This window comes from Pyricularia grisea, chromosome VII (assembly GCF_004355905.1).
Source record: "Pyricularia grisea strain NI907 chromosome VII, whole genome shotgun sequence".
NCBI classification, from domain to species: Eukaryota; Fungi; Ascomycota; class Sordariomycetes; order Magnaporthales; family Pyriculariaceae; genus Pyricularia; species Pyricularia grisea.
In genome coordinates this window covers 3,631,087-3,652,134 of record NC_044975.1, presented here as the reverse complement: position 1 = coordinate 3,652,134, position 21,048 = coordinate 3,631,087, and the positions used below count along the sequence as shown (strand labels likewise).

Genomic DNA, 21,048 nt, shown 5'->3' with positions numbered 1-21,048 from the left:
ATACGTGACCAGGACGTGGAAACCCGACTTGACACACACTTCCCATTCGCCCAACGAACGAATGGTTATCAGCCCTGGTAAAACAGTATTTTTTACATCGATATGGGGGTCCAAGTGTGCTCCTTCGGGCATTGAAAGTCCAGACAAGGCTGGAACCGTCGGTCAGCCGCTCCGACTACAGATTACTAGCATAACTCTAGCTTTAGGGCTGGAAATACCCCGGCCAATTAGAATCGCCCTTCAACACATTGGGAATGTACTTGTTTACCTGGCCCAGACGCTCTTTTCAGCTTCCCGAAGATTGTAGATTTTTGATTTCTCGGACACTAACAACAACGGTCCGACCCTTCTTGCCTGTCTGATCGACGCTGAATGAGGTATTTGGGGACTATGTGTTTAGATAAATAAATATCAGTGGATGAAGCTTTTTCTTTTGTCCTCTCTCCGCAATTGCCGCGAAACTCACTTCATCCTAGCCTCTTTTTTTCTTTCCCCCACAGTCGTTAATCCTGTACCCTTATCAGCACGCCCGCCTTTGTTGCTGATTCGAATTCACAATGCGAAGCGCCTTTGGCATCGTCAGTATTTTATTGAATCTAGCTACCCCAATTCTGGGTGCTACAGTCAACCAAGTATCCAAAGATGCAACCTGCGGCAAAGCATCTGGGTTTACGTGTCAAGGTTCCCAATGGGGTAATTGCTGTAGCAAAAACAACTGGTGTGGTTCCAGCAAGGAATATTGTGGGACAGGGTGCCAGCTTGCGTTTGGACAGTGTGATGGTTCGATTTTGCCGACCTCAAAATCTGCTACATCCCGCAGTACCACCACCACTTCCGTGGCTAGCTCGTCATCTTCAAGCTCTATGATCTCGACCACCACCAGCAGCAGCACCTCCCCAACATCGATCGCCATTCCAAGCTGCTCATGCCCAACCCCCACGGCCACTCCCTCCAACACCTATATCCGCCGCCATCTAAACCCCCAGAGACCGGCCTGCGCTTATGACAGGCCGCAGGCGCTTCTCGACTATCAAGTCGTGACCAGCGACCTCGGACCCAACAACGATTACGCCCCGGGGCTTGCGCAGTGCCAGGCGCAGTGCGACCGCAACCCCGCTTGCGTTTTTTACTTTCTCTTCATAAGCCGATCCCAACTGGTGCTTAACAACAACAGGGGCCAGTGTGTGATAAGCAACCAGCCCTTTCAGTCCGAGTCTTTGTTTTGCGGATACGATTCGGTTACCTTTAGCGCCGGCTACGACCAGGTCCCGAGGGGAGGTGGATCTTCTGTCGTCGGCTCGTTGACAAGCTCATCGATACCGACCACTAGTTCAAGCGCCTCAATGGCCACTACAAGCTGAGAAACCTGCCATCCGGGTGCTTTACTTGACCCATGAATCCACGCAACCAGTTTCCTTGTGTCGGGACATGTTGCAAATAGTTTTCTGTTTGTATATTAAAAGGTAGAAACGAATAACTACAGACAGCAGTTCGAACTCCGCACTACCTTTTTTCCTTTTGATAATAAATCCTACGCTTTACACGCCAGGGCCATAATCGCCCAGTCTAACCTTTGAGCTCTGGTAAGGTTAGGCAGGGTCAGAGATCTGTCATTACGGAGCAGAGGCTCAAGAGAAAATGAACGAGTAAACTGATACAATCGTTTTCAAACATGATGTTCGATCTCGCAAAGATATGGGCGGATTAATCTCGACACACTGAAATGAAAGTTGTAATCGTTAAAGTAATGGAAAAAAGGCGACCAGTCCTAAGGCCAACCCATCGTGATGCGTTTACTTTTACCGCCGATTTGGCTACGATATATGTTAACCAAGGCATTTGTAAAAGCGGAACAAATATTGTTTCAATATGTGCCAAAGATGAAAAAAGAACCAGGCTGTCTTCATAATTATATGCATTTGCGTATGCATTATTTATCGATAATAGACAGGGGGGTAGGTCCCTAGAAAAGGGCCTATCTTCGTTGTACAACCCTACTTTGTAACCTTTACTACTTCAATCAACAGAATTGGGAGCAATCAATAAAGTTGCTTCGTTGGTTTAAAAGCCCGTCGATTGGAGCTACGGGCACCCTATCCTTTGCTAACACAGGTGATAATTTAAAATACACATTGTCGGCCCAGGCGAGCATGGCAATGGCATTCCTAAACCTCGACCAATGTAAGGAGGCGGAAACTCTTTAAATACGATCATCTAAAATAAACAAGTATCCTAAGAAGACAAAAGATCCCGTATATTGAGCCACGTAGCCGAACTAGCGTCAATGTTTTTTCGTCGAGGCCAATATGCGGAAACAGAGCAACTTTTGCTGAGCTTGGTGGACTTCAGAGAAAGTTTTTGGTGTATTGTATCGCAATACACTTCTCACCCAGGTTCGTTTATTTAAGATATACGATATACAAGGTCAATCTTTGAAGACGGTGCAGTACGTGGAATTAGTGGTGGAAAAAATACAGGAAGTTTTGGGAAACGAGGATGCGGACATCGCTCTTGCTTTCAGTTATCTGGCCTTGGCAAGTTACCATTTTCAATGGCACGACAAAGCCGAAATCCTTAGCATACAACTGGTGTGGGTTAAAGAGAAAAGTCTGGGTCAGGACAATTCCAGCAGATTGGGGGTGAAGGTTAATTTCGCTTTATTATATACCTATACGCGAAACCTGAGGCCCACAGAGGTGTTTTCCGTCGACATTACGCGGAAAGAACAAATTAGTTGAAACGCAGGTGGGTTGCCATTCTGTCCTCAAGGCCTACGGAATTTGGGGAGTTGAACAAGGTAAAACTGTCAAACAGGAAAGTTATGGAAGAGAATTTGGCGATATTAGGGCCAAAACAAAGCCACGAATCTAGCCACGACTCAATTCGTGGGGCTCTGGGCTTCAGGGATGTGCACTGAGACTAAATGGATGCTTGTGACGCCAAGAGTTGTGAAGGCTTCCGCATATAGACCTTGTTGAATTGCATAGTCGCTTTTTTACTCAAGGAGTCTTGAGATGCACACGATTGTATGTATTACTACTAGGAGCTGCGACGGCCTTTGTAGGAGGTGAATGATTCAAATTATTATTCACATATTTTGTATAAGAAAATGGAAAAAAGGCACAAGGAAGTACGCGGCCTAGCCCCATCAATGCTCAATTCAGACGAATGACTTTTGGACGTGCTTAGCATACATGTTAAGAGAGTGGTTGCCGAAGCATGGTAGCATAATTGTCCCGAACCAACCCAAACGAAATGCACGGGAGGCTCATTTTTCTGTGGCAATTTCCACGTGGTCGTGGGTTTTGTCAAGTTTACTTTAGCAAAGAATTGCCGTCATGCTAATCCGGGGAAATTCCCTTGAAGATTTGCAATTTCTTTCACTCGCAGTCTCCTAAATTCCATGTAGACAGGGCACTACCTCGCCGAATTGAACAATTGATGTTTCGGATACTCTCTGTCAATACTTGCCTGACCATAAACATATGTTAAGAAACATAAGGAAACCTGAAGCCCATCATGCGTGATCACTGTTTGTTGATGTTCAACAGATCCTCTAGTACCCATGTCTAGAAACATGGTCGGGAAATTTGACCGATTTTATGCTTGTAATTTTACGTACTGGTAACGAGAATATTTCCAGTCATAGGTCATGCGATGTCAGACAAGCGCAAGGATAGCGGGATGGGGCTTTTTGATCTCTCTCAAACAAATCGGTTTTGGTAGCGGCCAATGCTGATGCAAGCCAAGTGCTATTCTTGCTGAGATATTTTGGTTCGTCCAATGTCAAAACCCCACAAAGTTATGTATTATGTACCAGCCTCTTGCGCACACCCAAGCCACATATATGCATAAAATATTTACTAAGCAAAGGTATGTACGTAATCATACGTCAATCGTATCAAGCTATCTTGGAAAAATGTCACAAATGCCAAAAGCAGTAGATAAAATGGACGAGTGCTCTTACTGCCTCGGGGCTAAATGGGATGGCAGCTGCAGCAAGCAACACTACCGTCCCATGAGAGAATGGAGGGGAAACTGTAAGTAAATGAATGAAAAATTAATGAGAGTAGGTAGAGTACGGTGCAATTTCTTTCTAGTTGTTTGTGGCGGGTGAGTGTGGATCCCTTGATCGAACACCAACAGGCTTGGACTGTGCTCAGGTCGGCAGTGTGGGCTGCCAATGTTTGGCTGTTGGATACATCCAGGGTGAATGATGTTTCAAAAAGTCTCCAATCATGGCAGTTGGGTACCTTTTTTTATTAGCTGCTTTCGAGGCCAGCATGACCTGGTACTCTGGAGAGCCGGCCGATGATCACCAATTGCCGAACCTCAGCCCTACACAAACCCCCGATTTCGACGCTCCCTTTATGTTCCCTTACTGCCTAACTCGGTACTCAATTAAGGGGAAACCTTACCCCTAAACATGGGGGGACCATAGGGTTGGCCAGTGGGTGAGACAATTCCATGGATTCTTTCTAGAACTAGAAACCAAAATGCTCTTGAGTTTGAGCGGCCCCCAATCAATTGAATTTTGGTTTGCACTGTTCCTTAATTTAGCGATCGTCGGGTGTAACCTGAAGCCCGCTTGTGCAGACAAGGAAATGGCCATGTCCATTTCTCCCGTTAAGTCTTTCATGGTTGTAGTTGTTTTCCATGCTCCTAAGATCCAATTGGTTTTCCCCACAACACGAGATCTCCAGACACCAGAAGATTCCAACATGGATCAGGGACCAATATTTACCAAACTGACAACAGCCTGCTACAGCCAACACAATGCCTCCCACGGAAGTTTGCTTTCACTCCCACAATGCACTCCCTAACGGGCATCTCAAGTGTATGCACCCCTGAAGCATGTCGCTATCCCTGTTGCACATCTGCACATGGGGTTTTGTTTACTGTGGTTATGTAGCTTCCCGGTGAGCTCTTCCTGACTATATCTGAACACATCCTCCGGGTCCTATCTCCCGACTGCTCGTTTGCTGTCGACAACCTCTCATCTGCTGCACCTCCACAGCACAAGATGTCATCCCGTCGAGGCAGCATGTCCTCCATTCACACCAAGCAGTCGGACAGGTCCGAAAAAAGCGACGCCGCGGCCCAGAAGCCAGCGTCGAAGCTGCGTTGGTACTCGGAGGACGACACGCCCAGGGAGCGGAGGTTCATCGCCAAGCTCGACATCATCCTGATCCCGTACGTGTTTCTGGCCTACGCAGTCAAGGCCATCGATGGCGTCAACCTCAGCAACGCCTACGTCGCCGGCATGAAGGAGGATCAGCGGTTTTTCGGTAACGAGCTCGTCCAGCTGCAGACCATTTACACCCTCGGCGCCGTGCTGGGCATGATTCCGTTCATCTACTTCTTCACCAGCCTTCCGATGCAGTGGTCGATCCCGATGATGGATGTATTTCGTGCCTTGTTCACCATGTGCCAGTGCCGGTCTGATAGTTATGCCGAGTTGGCTGCGTATCGTTTTTGTATCGGCTTTTTCGAGGGTGCTTTTTACCCTGCCATGAGTTATGTTCTTGGTGAGTTTGCCACTCGTTCCCTTGAACCACCCTGGTAGATCTTCTTCCGGAAAACCATTATTTTTAACCAGATTCTTCAGGGTCATGGTACCGCGGAAGTGAACTTGCCCGTCGAGGTGGTCTGTCGGCGATAGGAGTCAACGTGGGCAACATGTCGGCCGGCTTGATCGCAGCAGGCGTGACACAGAATCTTCAGGGCTTCGCCGGCATTGCGGCCTGGCGCTGGATATACATTATTTCTGGCATCATCACTTTCCCCGTAGCCATCATGGGCTTCTTCCTGCTGCCCGGCACAGTCGCCAAGCCGAACCGATGGATCCTGGCCGACGAAGATATCGAAACGGGCAAGAAGCGTCTCGAACGGGACGGCCACGTCGTCGCCGGCAAATTCAACCTCGCCATTCTCCCCAAGATCCTCAACCCGAAGAATGTACGTTTCTGGACCGTCGTTCTGGTGAACCTGCTCTTTTGGAACGCCGGTATCCACAAGAGCACCGGTGGCTATCTCCTCTGGATCAAGAGCTTGAACCGTTACAACGCCACCGAGATCAACCAACTTGGCTCGATCGCGCCGGCGCTGGGTATCGCCTACACGCTGATGGCCAGTTTCGCCTCGGACATGTTCTTGGGCCCCATGTGGACCATCATTGCCGCGTCGCTTTTCAACGCGACCGGGCTCGTCATCCTGACCATTTGGGACGTACCCGAGGGGGCTCTGTGGTATGCGTTTTCGACCATGTTTTGGTCCAGCTCAATCTCTGGAGTCTTGGGTGGATGGGTCAACTCGTTGCTTCGCGATTCGCCTTCGGAGCGGTCGTTTACCATCATCATGGTCACCATCATCTCGCAGCTGACCGTCGCCGGCACGCCTCTGTTGACCTTTTCGACCGTCGAGGGCCCCAGGTACCCCAAGGGTTATGCGTTCTGCCTCGGCTGTGCTTTGGCGTTGATTGTTGTCGCTTACGTTGTGAATCTGTACATGAAGCGGGAGGAGTAAGTTTTTTTTTCCACAAGTTTTGTTGCGTAGTGATTCATTGTGAAAACCTGGCTGACCAGTAAACTTTTTGTCGTCTTGATTAGGGAACAGAAAGCAGCAGTTGAGCGAAGGTTGGAGGAGGGGATTCAAGAAAAGATTGACGACTTTGACAGACCGTACACGTCGTATTCTATTATGACGACGGCCTCGAAGGCCCATGAGACGCAGCAGGCTGCAGGGAACGGTCAGGAACCTGGAAAAATTCCCACAACAGAGATCCCCAGGAGGATCGTCAATTATTCAACTAATTTCAAGGCCACCGCGCCGGCCCGGGTGGGACCTATTAAGCCGTACACTCCTCTATAGGATGGGAGCTGGATAATAAATACGGTTTCATAGGTATCCTAAATAATGTTACATATAATTATAACCAAGCACGTCCAGACTACCACCTGAACACAATTGTGCTTTCTCAACGCGTATGGGGTGTGTCTTGGGTATGCATATTTGGAGCCTCGGGGATTCAACTGACACGGTCCCTCCAAGCAAGAGAGGGCCTCCTATTGCCTGGCGTCCAGCTAAAGGAAGTCAACCAGGCCTTTCGAGCCTTTGATTTTACAATGAAAGAAAGAGAGGATCCTGACTCACTACCACTCACACAATGCGGCCTTTAGTCTCTGAGAGATTCGCGGAAAGCTTTGACTAAAGAAAACATTCTTAACTAGCCAAACACCTTTGTCCACCTGGCATCCTTTTCTCGCGAGTATGCTCTGGCTTCTCGCATAAAGAGATCATTAAACCGGCAAAGTTTTGTGAATTCAACATTGCAAACTAACTAAAAGATCCATCATACAGTCACTTTCGGAGTAGCCGCCTTGCCAGTGGCAAATCTTCAGGTAGCCACCTTGGGGGTTTCACCCTTGTAGTGCTCGCCCACGGGTTTGAAGTTTTTGGGCACAATGCATAGTGGTATTTCAGCCTCGCAAGTCTCACTATTTGTCGAACAGCTCCACGAGAAGGTAGCCTCTTTCTTAATCTCGCGCTTACCTGCCAGGGCTATGAACCAGCTCACGACTTTGCCGTTAGGGTCGTGGAGCTTGACGATGCATTCACCACCGGCTGCGACGGTGAATTCGGGGAAAAGAGCGAGTGCGGCGGCGGCGAGGAGAGCTGTGGAGAGCTGCATGGTGATTATTTCTAGAGACTTGTCAAAAGGAAACTTGTTAATGACTTTCTTGGCTGTTAAATCAGATTGCAAAGGACGGATCCGTGTAGTTGTAGTTAGACCAGTTTGAGTTTTCTTACAGAATTGACAAAAAGCTAGTTGTGCTAAAATTAGATAGTCTTATAGCGAGAGTGCGTTGAAAGAGTGATTGGAAAACGATAGTGTACTTCAAGTATGGTGAGTTTGTTTAAAAGAGATTTTCTCAAAAGAGTGTTTTTGGTACCAGACACCAAGGGTCAATTATTGTTCAAGATGTGGAATCGAAAGAATAATTGGAATGCCTACGCTGGCGGTCTGTCAGGGTTATGTAGCCACGACGGGCCACGAGTAATATAGGGGATAAGCTGGTGAGATTCAGGTTTTCTCAATGCAAGATCATTTGGACTCGCAAGCCGCTAGTATCTTCATCCGTGTGAATGATGCGCGGGGATCATTCCCTCATAAGTTGTCATGACTTGAGTTGGGATGCCCAGGCATCAGCCATCTTGGCAAATGGATAAAATAGCTTTGTCATTGGAAAGGATGCGTAAAATAGACAAATGACTGACATGGACTGAATGGTTGCTATGTCTCATTGGCTGGTTTAGTGCGACTTGGTAGACTTGACAGGCAAGGCATACCTTGCCAGAAAATATAGATTCTATTGTTAGCTTTACATGATTTCCAAATAAAGCCATCTGATATTTGAAATCAGGATACGGGAATGCTTAATATTATTATTAGAATTGCGCACAAGGATTTAGCCATTATTTGAATGTAGTGATGGGTGTTGTTTTGAGCGGAGCAACCCATAGATTGACTGGCCTTCAAGACTAGCAGCATACTAATTTTTTTGGTTGCCCATTTTCAAGTTCTGACGGTATACAGCCTACTGGGTAGTAGCAAAACATACCTTCGAAATAGTAAAAATGAGCCTCTTTGACGTCAAAAGCGCCACAACAGGGAGAAGCCTTGAACGAACCAAACAAAGTGGGGATATAAAGGAATACTCCAGCTACGGCCTGACCTTAATAACACAAACAAGACGAAAAAAAACCTCTATTATGTAGAAATGCAAGTAAAATGGTTAACAATGTTTTATAATCCCAGAATGCTCGGTTTCTTTTTTTCTTTTTCTTTTCCTTCTTCAATAGTCACCCCCCATCAGTCACCCAACAAGCAATAACTCCTCAGAAAAGCATGCAGCTCCTCGAGAGAGTCGTGCGCGACGTCCTGAAGATACGCCGAAGACCTTTCGGCGTCCTCCGACATGGACACGTCGAGCATCATCCGGGCCAGCCAGCACAGCTCCCCAGAGTGCCGCACCAGACCGCGCCGGCTGAGCTCTTCGGCCGTTAGCCCGCGCGCCGCCAGTTCCCACAGCTCCTGCCAGCGGTCGATGGCGCGGGCAACGACGGGCGCTGCGGCGGGGAGGATCGAGGCGAAGCGGGCGTTACGCAAGGTGCTATGGATGGCTGTGTGGTTTTTGTTTTGGTGGGCGTCAGTGGCAAATCTGCAATGAGAGTTTCTTTGGCCAAGAAAAATGAGGGTTTGGGGGTGGTTGTGTTTATGCAAGCTTACCAAATACAAGCACTTGTAGGTCTGGTAGAGTTAACGGCTTGACGGGGAATGCTTCGGGTCCGTCCCATCTTTCTGCCATCAAGGTTTCCACAGCCACGCGCATCGATGCGCCTCTGACCAGGCCGTCCTTGCCAAAGGTGGAAATGGCCTGGTCCAGTTCCGAAGGGCTTCCCGTGTTCCACAGCTCAGGCAGGGACGGCAAATCCCCCGTCATCTCGAGGGTCGTCATGAGCTGTGGGCAGTGAAACACGCCGCTCTGTTGGCAGTCGGACAAGAGTGTCCAGGTTGCTATGCTTTTTTGGGGGGGGAGTTAAGGGTTAGCGGTTAATATACAAACTTGATCAGCAAAAGCCCACGGGTTCTCGTCCTCAACATAAAAACCAGGCTGGACTCACCGGATGCGAGTTTCGGCTTGGACAAACTCGGCCCAACGCGCCTCGGGCGACATCATCATCAAATCCGGCACTGCATGTTTTGTTTTGGCCAACCTGAGCACTCGAACTGCAGACACGAGAGCAGGCAGCCGGACCGTCCTATTACGCCTCCTCGCCGTCGAGCTCCTCATTGTGCTCTGCAGACCGTGCATGATCAGCGCCGCCTGCAGCGTCTCGTAGAGCCTCGGCGTACACCCGACCCCATCCACACCACCACCACCACCCGCTTGCTCCGCGGCCGCCGCCAGCCCGACCGCCAACCTCCTGAACGCCAACTCCTCGGCGAGAAGAAATAGGCTCCGCGCCGACAGCGCACTGTCCGTAGGGGGCATGTACAGCGACCCGCACAGCAGGACCGCCAGCAGCAGCTCGGGCGCGGCCGTTTCGATGGCGAACGACGCGCGGTGCAGCAGCGGGAAGTCGAGGTGCGCGTTGCGAAAGTACCTCGCCACAAACGCCCGCACGTTCCCTGGGGTCAGGACCTCGGCCGCGAGTTCAGGCGTGTAGGTGCCGCCGCCTTCGTATGCAAACTCCTCCCCACCCCCGGCGCCGACGAGCCGCGCGTGCGTCTCCTCGAGCGCCGCCAGCACCACTGCGCATGCCGTCTGCTGCGCCATGTAGCAGGCTCCCCGCCCGGTCGGTGGCGACTCTGCCTCGGGCGTGCTGTAGTCGTACTCGCACCCTCCTTCCAGGTCCATCGGCTGCGGGCCCATGCTCCAGGGGAAGAACCCTGCGCCGGTGACCAGGGCAGCATCGGCTACGGCGTCGGTAAGGTCGACGTCGGGAGGGATGAGGTGGCTGCTGCTGTCGTTGCTGTCGGTGCAGCCCACTTCACCGCCCGTCATGGACGTGTCGTCGGGGGCCTCATCGCGGCCCGGCTCGTTGATCAGCGCCTTGACCATGGATTCCGACTGCGGGTTGGTCAAGCTGAGGAGGAACGACGCCGCCGCCATCTTCTCGTCGCCGTCGGGCTCCCTGGGTGTGTCTGCACGCTGCGTGGTGGTGGGGCTGGGGCTGGCGAGAGTGGTCGGCGTCGGCAGCTGCTGGTACCGTGGGTGTTTCTGGTTCTCTGCTGCCTGGGTGTTCTCGATGGTCACGACGGGGCTGCTGCTCTTGATCTGGAAAGCTGCCCTCCGGCGCGGGGTGACTTGTACTGCCGCGACGGCAGAGCGTTGAATGGTCGCCTGCCCGGTGATGGCGTTCCCATCTTGCACCGGCGGGGCAACCAGCCGCGCGTAGCTGCATTGCAGGCTCCGCCCCAGGCATCTGGAGCAGGGCAGGTCATTGTCGCAGGCTAGACGGCTCCGGAAGCAGGCGTCACATGCCCTAGGCTTCTGGCCGCGTTTCGCCAGGGGAGGATCGGCATTGGCGCCCTTGAGAGGGCAGTGGAGAGAATGTTTGCGGCAGACATCTCTGTTTTTTTTGGCGGGAGAAGAGGTGAGATGTTTTGGTTAGCAAGGTTTACCAGAAGTTTGTTCATTGTGGGTATCACCACTAGGCATACATACCGTCTAGCAAACACCTTGTCGCAAAAGGGACAGCGGAATCCTGCATCCCCAGCATCTGTTTACCCGTTTAGAGATGGTTAGTCAACTAATTGTTTGGTCGAGACTATGAGTTCTAGACCCTGCTGGGCTGTTGGGGGGAAAACAACTGACGTGTGAGTTCATGGCGTCGAAGATGGCTGGTGCGTTGGTACTGCTTCCCGCACGTCGCACATGTATGGGGAGTATCGGCGACGGAAGCCTGTAGCATCGTGACCTATTCTGCCCTGCGTATTAAGTAAATCTGTGTGGATAGTTGTAGATGCTGACCAACCTCTCTGGACAGGGCTGCCATGTGGTTACGGTGCAGAGAGGATGTGCGGCATTAGAATTAGGGGATTTTTCGAGGAGAAAAAGGGACAGAGAAAAGAAAAGAAAAGAAAAAAGGGGGATTTTTGTCGGTGCGTAAGATCAACATGACGCGGGGTGGAAGTAAAGAACAAAAATGTCATTGGGAAGATCAAAAGTCCATGCGTACCTGACGCACGCGTCACCGTCATGTTGCATGTTTCCGATGCCTGCATGTACTAGCAGCAGAAATGTAGCGTCTCCAGAGGTCTCATTGTATATGTATAGTAGGTAACAGTGTACGCTGACAGGGTTTGATGGCTAAAATATCAAAAACATCTTTGTACTTCAGTATACCCGATGATGATTCTCCTTCCTGATATGTGCTGCTGCTTTTATTTGGGATTTGCTATACAGGGTCTAGCCACGTGAGTCTTCCCGCAAAATATTCCACCCGCTCGTCTTTTGCATTCATCCCAAGTCTACGCTTCCGCTCGGACAATTTGCGCACCTAAATAGTGCAGTTTTCTTTTGTTCTGTGGCCCGGTCATCCAATGTGGCAGACTTCCCGTCTCTCGGTCTTATTTGTGACGATGATTGATGACAGTTCAGATGGTTGTGACTTTTTGAACGTGCAGGCTCATGGTACATGTGATACAATTATTGGTCGAAGGCCCACGTAAGGGCAATAGATTATCGGATAACTCAGTAAATATCTATCAATATCTAGGTTTCGTAACAGCCGCTAACTCCTTTCCCAGGCAATTACGGTAAAAAAAAGCGACATCATAATCCTCACCTTATCGTCCTGCACCCCCATAATAACATCAAGAAAGCCCATCAACACAGGTCCAGCAGGCAGCCTTGGCTGAATCCCCACATTCCTTGTCAAATGTTGCCTTCTGAGGATACGGGCAGAGCAGTCTGTCCTCGACATGACCGTCCTTGGTCAGAGCTTCGTACGTCGAGTTTTCAGGCGTAGTCCCGTCCTCGACCCAAGACCGGAGCTGTTTCATAAGCTCCACGGGAACGCCTGCCTTGCCCCCGTAGCAGTGGGACAGACCTGGAACCTCGAAGAAGCGGTAAAAGTCGTGTACGTCGGGCGAGATGGCTCCCACCTTCTTGTAGTAGTCTACCATGCCGCCGATGGGGATGAGACTGTCGGCCTGCGTGGTGAAGATTTATGTCAGTATTTATTTCCTTAGTGCGAACACAAAATATAAGAGGATAGATTGATCTTACAGTGCCGTGCGGGGTGATGATCTTGCCGCCAGCACGTTGGAAGTCGGTCAGGTCCGGGTAGTTGGCCTGCCACTGCGTCAAGTCCAACATTCCAAACTTGACCAGCCTGTCAAACTCGGCCTTGCTCACATTTGAAACGTCCAAACCCGGATCCAACGCGAGGAAATTCTTCAAAAGGCCCGGCCCGAGCGGGTACGGCACGGCGACGCAGGTCCCACTGGAACAGTCGCTCGACACAATGTCAGCACCGGGCGATATCGGCCTGGTCCCGTTGCCAACCAAGTCCGTGCCGGGAGTGACGGGAGCCCAGAGCCGCCTTCCCTGCGCCGACCGCACCCCGTCCCAGGTGGCGTTCACGACGGCGGCCGAGGCCTCCGTCACGGTCCTCGCGCCGTCGATGCAGTCGACCGGCTTTCCCACGACGGAAAACGGGTCAAACTCTGCCGCACACCGCTCGTACTCTGCCACGATGCCATCCTCGACGCCGTCGAACCCGTCGCACGCCTCGACCGCCGCCTCGGTGATGGCCTGCACCTCGCAGTCCCGCGACACGTTGCCCGACTCGATCATGTACTGGTACGGCCAGTGGATCTGCGGGACGATGGCGTTGATGGACAGCGCCGGCGCGCTGGCCAGGATCCCGTCGTACAGGTCCGGGTACTTTTGCGCCAGCGCCAGCGCCTGCCTCCCTCCCTGCGAGCAGCCGCCAAAGTACGAGAACTTGTGCGCGCGCCCGTAGTAGGCTCCGACGACCTGCCTCCCCAGCAGCGCCTGCTCCTCGAGCGACCGTCCGGCAAAGTTGCTGAACCGCACCACGTCCAGGTTCCCCGGCGTCAGGAGGCCCCAGTCGCCGAGGGAGGGCGCGGCTCCCCTCTCGGTGCCCGAGTCCGTCGACGTCGTGGCGTACCCGTCGTTCAGGGCGATGGACATGGTGGTGTTGTAGTTGCCCTGCACGTCACGGCCCGCGCGGAAGCCGCCTCCGCCCGTGGCCCAGATGCGTTCGTTCCATGCGTCCGGTGCGGGCAGCCAGGTCTCGACGTTGATGAGGTCGTCGTAGCCATTGTGGGTGTAGCTGACGGTGACGTTGCAGTAGTCGAGCTGGATCTGGATGGCCGGCTTTCTTATCGTGGCGTAGATGACGGTCCTGATCTCCGAGACGGGCGTTGCGGCGACGTTTAGGATCTCGGCGCCTACAAGGGAGAGGGAGGTGAAGGAGGAAGGGCTGCATAGGGAGGACGCCATTGTGGTGCTGGTGTCGATTGAGCCGAGAATTGTTTGATCGTGGGGCCCCTGGATGGGTGCGGATAGAAAAGAACCCAGAACGAAGCCACTGGCGATACTTAAATATTGAGGGAGGCAATATGGAAACATGACGTTTGGATAGGCAGCCGAGTGCCCCGGGTGAGCTTGGCTAGTGGAGATTGGTGAGATGCCAAGGGAACTCGGCGGCCTATCGCTTAATCTGGTGGTGTCTAGATCAAGCTAATTTATATTAGCGAAGCCTCTCACCAAGTAAGCGGACGTTTCCCCATACGGAAAGTCACGGTGGGATTAAAATTTTTACAGCAGTATGGAGGTTCCTTTCTTCTTCTTCCAGGAGCCAACAAGCCAATGATTCTCCAAGCCTGAAGCGTATAGTGGCAGAGGAGTACATTGTTGCGCAATGTGATGGATCGCCTTGGTAATCTAGCGTTGCATCGTCTCCTGCACCTCTCGTGTCGCCGACTAATTTATTCTCATACCCGCCCACCCCAAACTTGGCGACAGGGGGTGTCGATGGAAAAAAGGTACGATATTTTTTCTTCTCTGCTCTGGGATTTCCATCATCGTCTCCTGCTATCGTCTGCTGCTTGTACCGTAACGACCGGTCAGGCACCGTTGACTGCGCTCTGCTGACTGATATCATTGTTACAACTTACAAGATGGGCGGTGTGAACGCGTCGATTGTGGCCCGAGAGGTGGTGATGGTTGTAGGTAAGATTCGATCGACACCAGAATGACCTAGTGCGGGGAGCCAGTGGGCAACTGATTACTGTTGCAATATTGCAATATGCAGTGAAACCTGTTTCTGATTACCTATATTGCTTACATGGTCGGGATAGGACAGAGACTTTGGGTGGTGGTCTTAATAATCAATTCGTTGCTGTTTCTTTTTCTCATGGCAGGGTATCGTGCTTTTCGCCATTTTGATTCCTCCATTTATGAATGAAAGCAAATTTCACACTGGCTCAAAATTTCCCTATGTTGGAAAAATCCACAGTCTTATGCTAGCGGATCCGGATTCATCGGGGTATATATACATCGGCACCAACTTGCCGAATTATCGGCCGTCGAATCGGCCCCCGGTCACAATGCGGGGAAGCGCTCACCAGCCACCCAGTTCTCCCGTCCGCGGCACCCGGTTGGATCCATTTGGGAAGAGTCGTTGCAACGCTCAGGCCCCTGAAAGTGACGGATATTCCACGCTCATGCATCATACGGAACGATTTATCAAGCCGTCTCGATAAAAGATTCCACGGACAGCCAAATAATTCCATAGAGTACAACACTGATAGCACTGCCCCTTCTTGAGACAGTGGCTCTGTTCTTCTCCAGCTTCCAAGGAGAGCGTTGTCTGTCAATGCAAGTAGATGGGAAATGGAAGAAATGATAATTACTTAGACCCATGCAGGGCTCCAAGTGCATTCATATTCTTGCCCAGACGGCGAACGGACATGCCCGAAGCCGGGATTTGCCCTCTGCAATCAGGTGAGATCCGCCAAAGAAGTGCCCGGGACCCGGCGACTTTGGAACATCAACGCTTGAAACATAAAAGGACGCGTTCCATACTTGCAACACCAGTCAGTCTGTTTCATTTTGTTTTGTCTCTGATGAAGAATGCCTCCACATAAAAATCCCAAGTATATACTGAGTTGAGTAGTCCAATGGAGGACATCTCCGGCGACATTGAATGATTAGATATTTATTATGTATATTAGACTAGCAAATTCAACTTCAATATTACTACAGCTTGCTCCTCATCTAACCAGGCAACTTGTACTAGTCTAATAGTTGTTTGAATACATGCGCTTCTTGGTTTATTTCACAACATCATTCGGCCTCCCCCAATTTCATTTGACTAGGTCCATCTGTTTCTTGATTGCTTCACACTTTATATTTTGATTCTCTAAAACAAAAATCCGCCCAAACGCGACTCTCTAGGATTGCCTTGGCCATTGCCACGTTTGCTGCTGGCATCGAAATCCTTCCCATGTCTCGTCCGTCACAGTCAGGCCCACGAGGATATCAATTTTTTGTTTACTCCCTGTATGTGCGAGGGTTAAGCCTCGGTTTCCTTTCACCTATTTTCGTAATCAACCCTATCAACCTCGGCTAGATCTTCAACAGCCTTTTGGCATTCCGATAGGCAATATCCCTGTACTCCTCCTCATTCACCAAGCCACTATCCCTCAGGCTTTCCATAAACTCCTTGCCCTGGGTGTTGTTCCCAAAGGGATAGTCTACACTGTGCATCACCCGGGTTGCATTCGTCACCTCCAACAACGTGTACATAGCCGCGAGGCTAAAGTAGCCGCCAAAGGTCACGTACACGTTGTTGGCATAGACGTCCGTCACGTTCCTGCCCGTCATCGCCTCCCCGGCCCTCTCTATGCGCGAGGCGACCCGACCAAGATAGTAGGGCACCAACTCGCCCATGTGACCGAGCACCACCTGCAGCTCCGGGTGGCGGTCGAACACCCCCGCGGCGTAGAGCTTGAGGAAGCTCAGGCCTGCGTTGGAGTGCCAGCCCCAGGTCGACGTGCCCAGGCGGACGGCGTCCGAGTCGGAAAGAACGGACGACTCGTTGGTGCCGGGCAGGGAGGACGCGTACAGACCGCCCGTCTTCAGCATCTCGTCCTGCGGCGGGTAGCAAGGGTGCAGGTAGATGGGGACCTTGAGCTCCGTCAAGGCAGCCCACAGGACGTCGTATTTCGGAGAGTCGTAAAAGTAGTACCCGTCACCGCCGTTGGGCGCCTCGGTGCTGTTCTCGGATCCGGTGCGCGTGGTGGAGCCATTGGGGGCGCCGCGGTCGCCGACAAAGTGCGCGTCGACCAGCGCGCCGACGAACCCGAGCTCGGTGACGCAGCGGCGCAGCTCGGCGGCCGCCTCGGCGGGGAACGCCATGGGCAGGGCGCAGAAGCCGCGGAAGCGGCCGTCGTTGGCCGGGTCGACGACGCGGGCGTGCAGGGCGTCGTTGGCGGCGCGGACGTCGTCGGCCAGCCGCATCGCCTTTTGCGACGTGGCGACGTGCGACACCACCTGGATGGCCACGTTGCCCTGGTCCATGGCCGCGATGCGCTCCGGGCCGACCTCGATCAGGCGCGGGATGCGGCTCCGGATCCCTTGCAGCTCCGTGGCGATGTTTTCAATGTAGAGATCTCGGAACGGGGGCGCTAGCCAGTGCTCCTCGAGGGTTATGAAGGAGATGTCATCGTCGCCGTCGTCGTCGGACGGGCAGCTGGTGTCGTAGCTGTCGTCGTAGTCTGGCAGAGCGACGCCGGCTGCCAGTTTGGTGACGCAGGCTAAGAGGAGGAGTTTCCGAACAAGAGATGCCATGTTTTCCGATACGTGCCGCGCGGCCAAGGAGAATCTAAACAGTTGGGCAACCTGTTGTAAAGGCTATGGAAGTCGACGAGTGATGGGTTCCCTTTTCAAGCCATCGCATACGCGCCCCTCATCTGTAGTCCCGAATGTCGTCATTGTCTGATTTCCTGAAGCTTGTTTACCGGGGATCTTTTTTTTTCTTCAAGCCACCTAGATTTTGCTATTATTTTCTCATCACTTTTGAGACTAATGTGGTGGTAATTTGCAGGTTTTAGCTTGTTTGCCAATGGATGAAATCTCCGACGTGGCGCCAAAGGCGTCTGCGCTAGGAATTTCAAAGGTCAAGGTCACATGCACCTTTTTACAGCCTCAGGCGCCAGATGATGTATGACAAGATCATCTAGAAAAGATTGTGAAGACAAGATTGAACCAAAGGATGAAACAGCAGCGCATACTAACGTTAGCAGAGCTCAGGATACGAAGTCACTTGTGCTGTCCGAGGGTACGGTTGGAGCCGCCCCGGGGAAGCTCAGGCAAGCTTCGGTCGTAGCCGCCGAGTTGGCTTCGCCCTAGTTTCGCCCCGGATCTGGGTCTGGATGCCCCAAGGTGTCGATCACTGGCGAAGACATGACATTGTGCAGGGTATGGTTGCTTACAGCAATCCAATCGTTAAATGATCGCCAAGAGGATAATTTGCCAGACACGCTGCAAGTGCAACATTCAGTCGAATTTTGGGTGTTGATGCGCTCAAGGTACCGACCTAAAGCAGATTGACTACACCATCATTTCATATTTTTCTCCATGATGAGTTAGTTGGTCTTGGATTACATCCTAGCGGTAGATGCGCTCCGTTAGCCATAATGTCATATATTATTGCTGCCAATTCTAATCCCGGTACTCTGTCTGCCTACTGGAGTAGCTAGGTCTCGCTGACTTCTGAATTGATACACATGAATGATATTGGAGATTTTGGCACGAGTAGAGAGTGTAAACTTGTAATTACGCATAATCAGCTCTCTCAGATATTAAATTCTCCACCTTAGATCCCAGGTACCAGCCAAGCGAACCCCTGGAATTGATTGTACACATTTGGTAATTGGACGTCATGTTCTGTCACCACGTCTGTTTCGCTATTTTTGGACACCGGCCTGGGGCCTCCTCCAAGAACAGCAACAAAGATCAATGCTGGCTGAAGCGGCCAGATCTGCCAAGATAGTTTTTATGCGCCCCAAGGTTGTATCCAATCACTCCACTACTTACCAGATCTGGTCATCAAATGGTGTCTCGTTCCAAAAATTCACATTGATTGAAACGGTGATTTTGAAAAGTGCTGCGCAGCCAGGACCCACCACTACTTCTTTCTCCCCCTTATTGCAAAACTGTTTCGGACTGCCGAACTGTTTACCAAGTTAGCAGTAATATACCCCTATAACGTCTTTGTCATGTCTACGCCACCCCAGAAGTCGGAAATAGACTGTAACAAGAACTTATTTGGACTTGAGCACATCTGCAAAACCCTCAAGCAAGATTAGTATAAATATCCATCTAGACATCTCGCATTTCCCACAATTCAGTTCAAATCATCCATCATCTTATTCTTCTCTCTACAAAGCAGGCTTTTGTTTCCATATTTCTTCTCTACCAAAAAGATCTCACAACTTCTTTTTTTTTTTCACACCACAAACCGCCAAGATGCAGACCTCATTCGCCACCGTTTGCCAGCTCATGCTGGCCCTCTTCGCTGCCCAGGCCATCGCAGCGCCCACGGCCTCCTCTTCCTCCCGCCCAAACGCCGACAAATGCGAAGACGAGGGTTTCGGCTGCGTCTTACAATGTTACGGCGCGTGCGCCTGGGTTCCCAGGAGCTCAGACTCGTCTCCCAAGTAATCGTGCGAAAAAAAAAACGCGACGAGCATGGTCGACGTTCAAGGCGCTTAGTCTTTTTTTTCGAGAAGGATACCCCCCAAGACTGCTGAGCAGTGGATGATATATGAAGACCTCGACGTGGCGTTGGTGCTCTTTTTGTACTTGTATGCCTTTTCTGTATGGGAAACGAGGCGGTGCCTTTGGTTTGGGTCTTTCCTGGGGTTAGATGGGGCGGAAAGGTATATAGGAATCTCATGGAAATGGGAAAGTTTACAGCAAAGATATCTTGCTGTCAATAGGATACTTTTTTTCCCGTGCGTTGTTCTGCCGATAGTCTTTAAAGGGAGACGAGCCTTGTGAGTGAAATGATGTACATTGTAATTCCTGGGGGGTTTTTTTTTTGGTCTTTGTTTTAGGAAAACCTTAGCATCCAAAGTACTTAAAATCTTGCAATGTATCGTGTCCTCGAAGTCAATGCCTGTACTTTACCGCCAGAGTCCTTGTATTGTCCACCAAACCGTCAGCCAAGCGGTTCAGCTTAACACTGAGGAGCCATTGTTACTTTAGCATAGCTCACAAGTCTTGGCGACCGCTATTCCTCGATGACACATGGGCGGCTCATTTGGGCAAGGAAGTGGAGCAAGTCGCCATCGAGAGAACAACGGGACGGTCGCGGCGCCTAACGCGCTCGTTGCGAGGATAAAATTCCGTGGCTGTAAAGCTCAGTGCTGGCTCCTGCTTCCTGTCAAGCATTGGATATTCAGCAGGTTTGGCGGTTGACCTATACCGACGAGGTTTGTTGACGATGTTGGTCTGAGAGGACTTGTCGTCTGCGTTGCATGATGTACAGATGATGCCGAGGATTCGCTTCGATTTTCTTGCCAGACGAGAAGTCTGTTTCACCAGCCACTGTGCAGTAGAAGACTGAGACATTGTTCTTTTCATATTCTTTGCTGTGCTGCAGTGAACCTTTGGGATTGTCGGTGTATGTCGTTAAGAACGAGTATAGTGGTGATTGTATCGGGTTTTTCAGTTCCTTGCGTATTTACTTTTGGTACAGAATCTTACCAGTAATGCATGAAAATAGAGCCTATAGATGCGAACAATGTGCCTTATGGAAGAACAATGACTCATGATCAACCCGGCCCTTTGTATGGTGAATCCGAATATTGGCTTTGTGACAAAGACTTTGTGGACGGGAACAAAGCAACAATTTGATTGTTTGCCCGAGAAGGAAGCCCGAGAATTTTTATTTGAGACAACCTTGATAACGGGCTCGTTGATTGTGTGCTGTCAAGACTCACACCAAGGCGGACCCGACGGCCTTGTGCTACGCTCGAAAACAGAGGGGGAAATGATCAAGACTCTGAGACAGACTCTACTACAAAGCGGGTTCCTCCATAGTCCTTTCTCCAAGCACCTCGCCACAGGCCACTCTGAGTCTTTGAGTAAAGATGTCTCTGTTCTGCAAACATTCCATTCCCTTCGAATGACCAGGTACTCATCTTGGTGCTAGACGAGGACCGGGACTCCTCATCCTCCGCTCGATAGTCTGGATGCGTGATCCCCGCCTGCCGCAGCACTTCGTGTGGTGGCTGGAGATTTGGGCGTATATGCGTTGGTTCAAGAAAGGGGGCATGTTGTGTTTGGACCATGACTTGGAGTTGAGGAGTTTAGCCCTCGCCATGGCATTGATACAATCTTGTAGCAACTTATATGGTGCATGATGCTTTTTAGATAGGCGAGATTTTGGATCAATATCTATCTAAGTAGGTAGTTAAACAGACGGGTCTTCGCTCTG

At 51.1% G+C, this 21,048-nt stretch overlaps 7 protein-coding genes across 7 annotated transcripts; 3 read left to right on the top strand and 4 right to left on the bottom strand.

The window, feature by feature from the left end:
- Nucleotides 1-863: 863 nt before the first annotated feature.
- Nucleotides 864-1,361, top strand: PgNI_11056 (uncharacterized protein; the record flags this gene model as incomplete). Its single annotated transcript, XM_031131030.1, has 1 exon — nt 864-1,361. One exon carries the CDS (start codon nt 864-866, stop codon nt 1,359-1,361), a length of 498 nt encoding a protein of 165 aa, XP_030979655.1.
- A 3,449-nt stretch (nt 1,362-4,810) lies between these two features.
- PgNI_11055 (uncharacterized protein) lies at nt 4,811-6,870 on the top strand (the record flags this gene model as incomplete). The annotated part of the gene is made up of 4 exons (XM_031131029.1): nt 4,811-4,837; nt 4,913-5,528; nt 5,609-6,521; nt 6,609-6,870. The coding sequence occupies 4 exons, from the start codon at nt 4,811-4,813 to the stop codon at nt 6,868-6,870; spliced, it is 1,818 nt and encodes a 605-aa protein (XP_030979657.1).
- A 526-nt stretch (nt 6,871-7,396) lies between these two features.
- On the bottom strand, nt 7,397-7,690 carry PgNI_11054 (uncharacterized protein; the record flags this gene model as incomplete). Its single annotated transcript, XM_031131028.1, has 1 exon — nt 7,397-7,690. The coding sequence occupies one exon, from the start codon at nt 7,688-7,690 to the stop codon at nt 7,397-7,399; it is 294 nt and encodes a 97-aa protein (XP_030979656.1).
- A 1,182-nt stretch (nt 7,691-8,872) lies between these two features.
- Nucleotides 8,873-11,478, bottom strand: PgNI_11053 (uncharacterized protein; the record flags this gene model as incomplete). Its single annotated transcript, XM_031131027.1, has 5 exons — nt 8,873-9,183; nt 9,290-9,582; nt 9,685-11,136; nt 11,232-11,286; nt 11,382-11,478. 5 exons carry the CDS (start codon nt 11,476-11,478, stop codon nt 8,873-8,875), a joined length of 2,208 nt encoding a protein of 735 aa, XP_030979652.1.
- Nucleotides 11,479-12,157: 679 nt separating this feature from the next.
- Nucleotides 12,158-14,204, bottom strand: PgNI_11052 (uncharacterized protein). The gene is made up of 2 exons (XM_031131026.1): nt 12,798-14,204; nt 12,158-12,721 (listed from the first exon to the last, which is right to left on the bottom strand). Exons 1-2 carry the CDS (start codon nt 14,166-14,168, stop codon nt 12,383-12,385), a joined length of 1,710 nt encoding a protein of 569 aa, XP_030979651.1. The 5' UTR covers nt 14,169-14,204; the 3' UTR covers nt 12,158-12,382.
- Nucleotides 14,205-16,169: 1,965 nt separating this feature from the next.
- On the bottom strand, nt 16,170-17,393 carry PgNI_11051 (uncharacterized protein; the record flags this gene model as incomplete). The annotated part of the gene is made up of 1 exon (XM_031131025.1): nt 16,170-17,393. One exon carries the CDS (start codon nt 17,391-17,393, stop codon nt 16,170-16,172), a length of 1,224 nt encoding a protein of 407 aa, XP_030979654.1.
- A 1,680-nt stretch (nt 17,394-19,073) lies between these two features.
- On the top strand, nt 19,074-19,268 carry PgNI_11050 (uncharacterized protein; the record flags this gene model as incomplete). Its single annotated transcript, XM_031131024.1, has 1 exon — nt 19,074-19,268. One exon carries the CDS (start codon nt 19,074-19,076, stop codon nt 19,266-19,268), a length of 195 nt encoding a protein of 64 aa, XP_030979653.1.
- Nucleotides 19,269-21,048: the final 1,780 nt, after the last annotated feature.

Excerpts from the sequence above, each read along its gene's own strand:
- PgNI_11052 (XM_031131026.1), bottom strand. The coding sequence starts at position 14,168 with ATGTTTCCATATTGCCTCCCTCAATATTTAAGTATCGCCAGTGGCTTC. Across the intron at positions 12,722-12,797 it reads TCATCACCCCGCACGGCACT|GCCGACAGTCTCATCCCCAT; the intron begins GTAAGATCAATC and ends TTCACCACGCAG.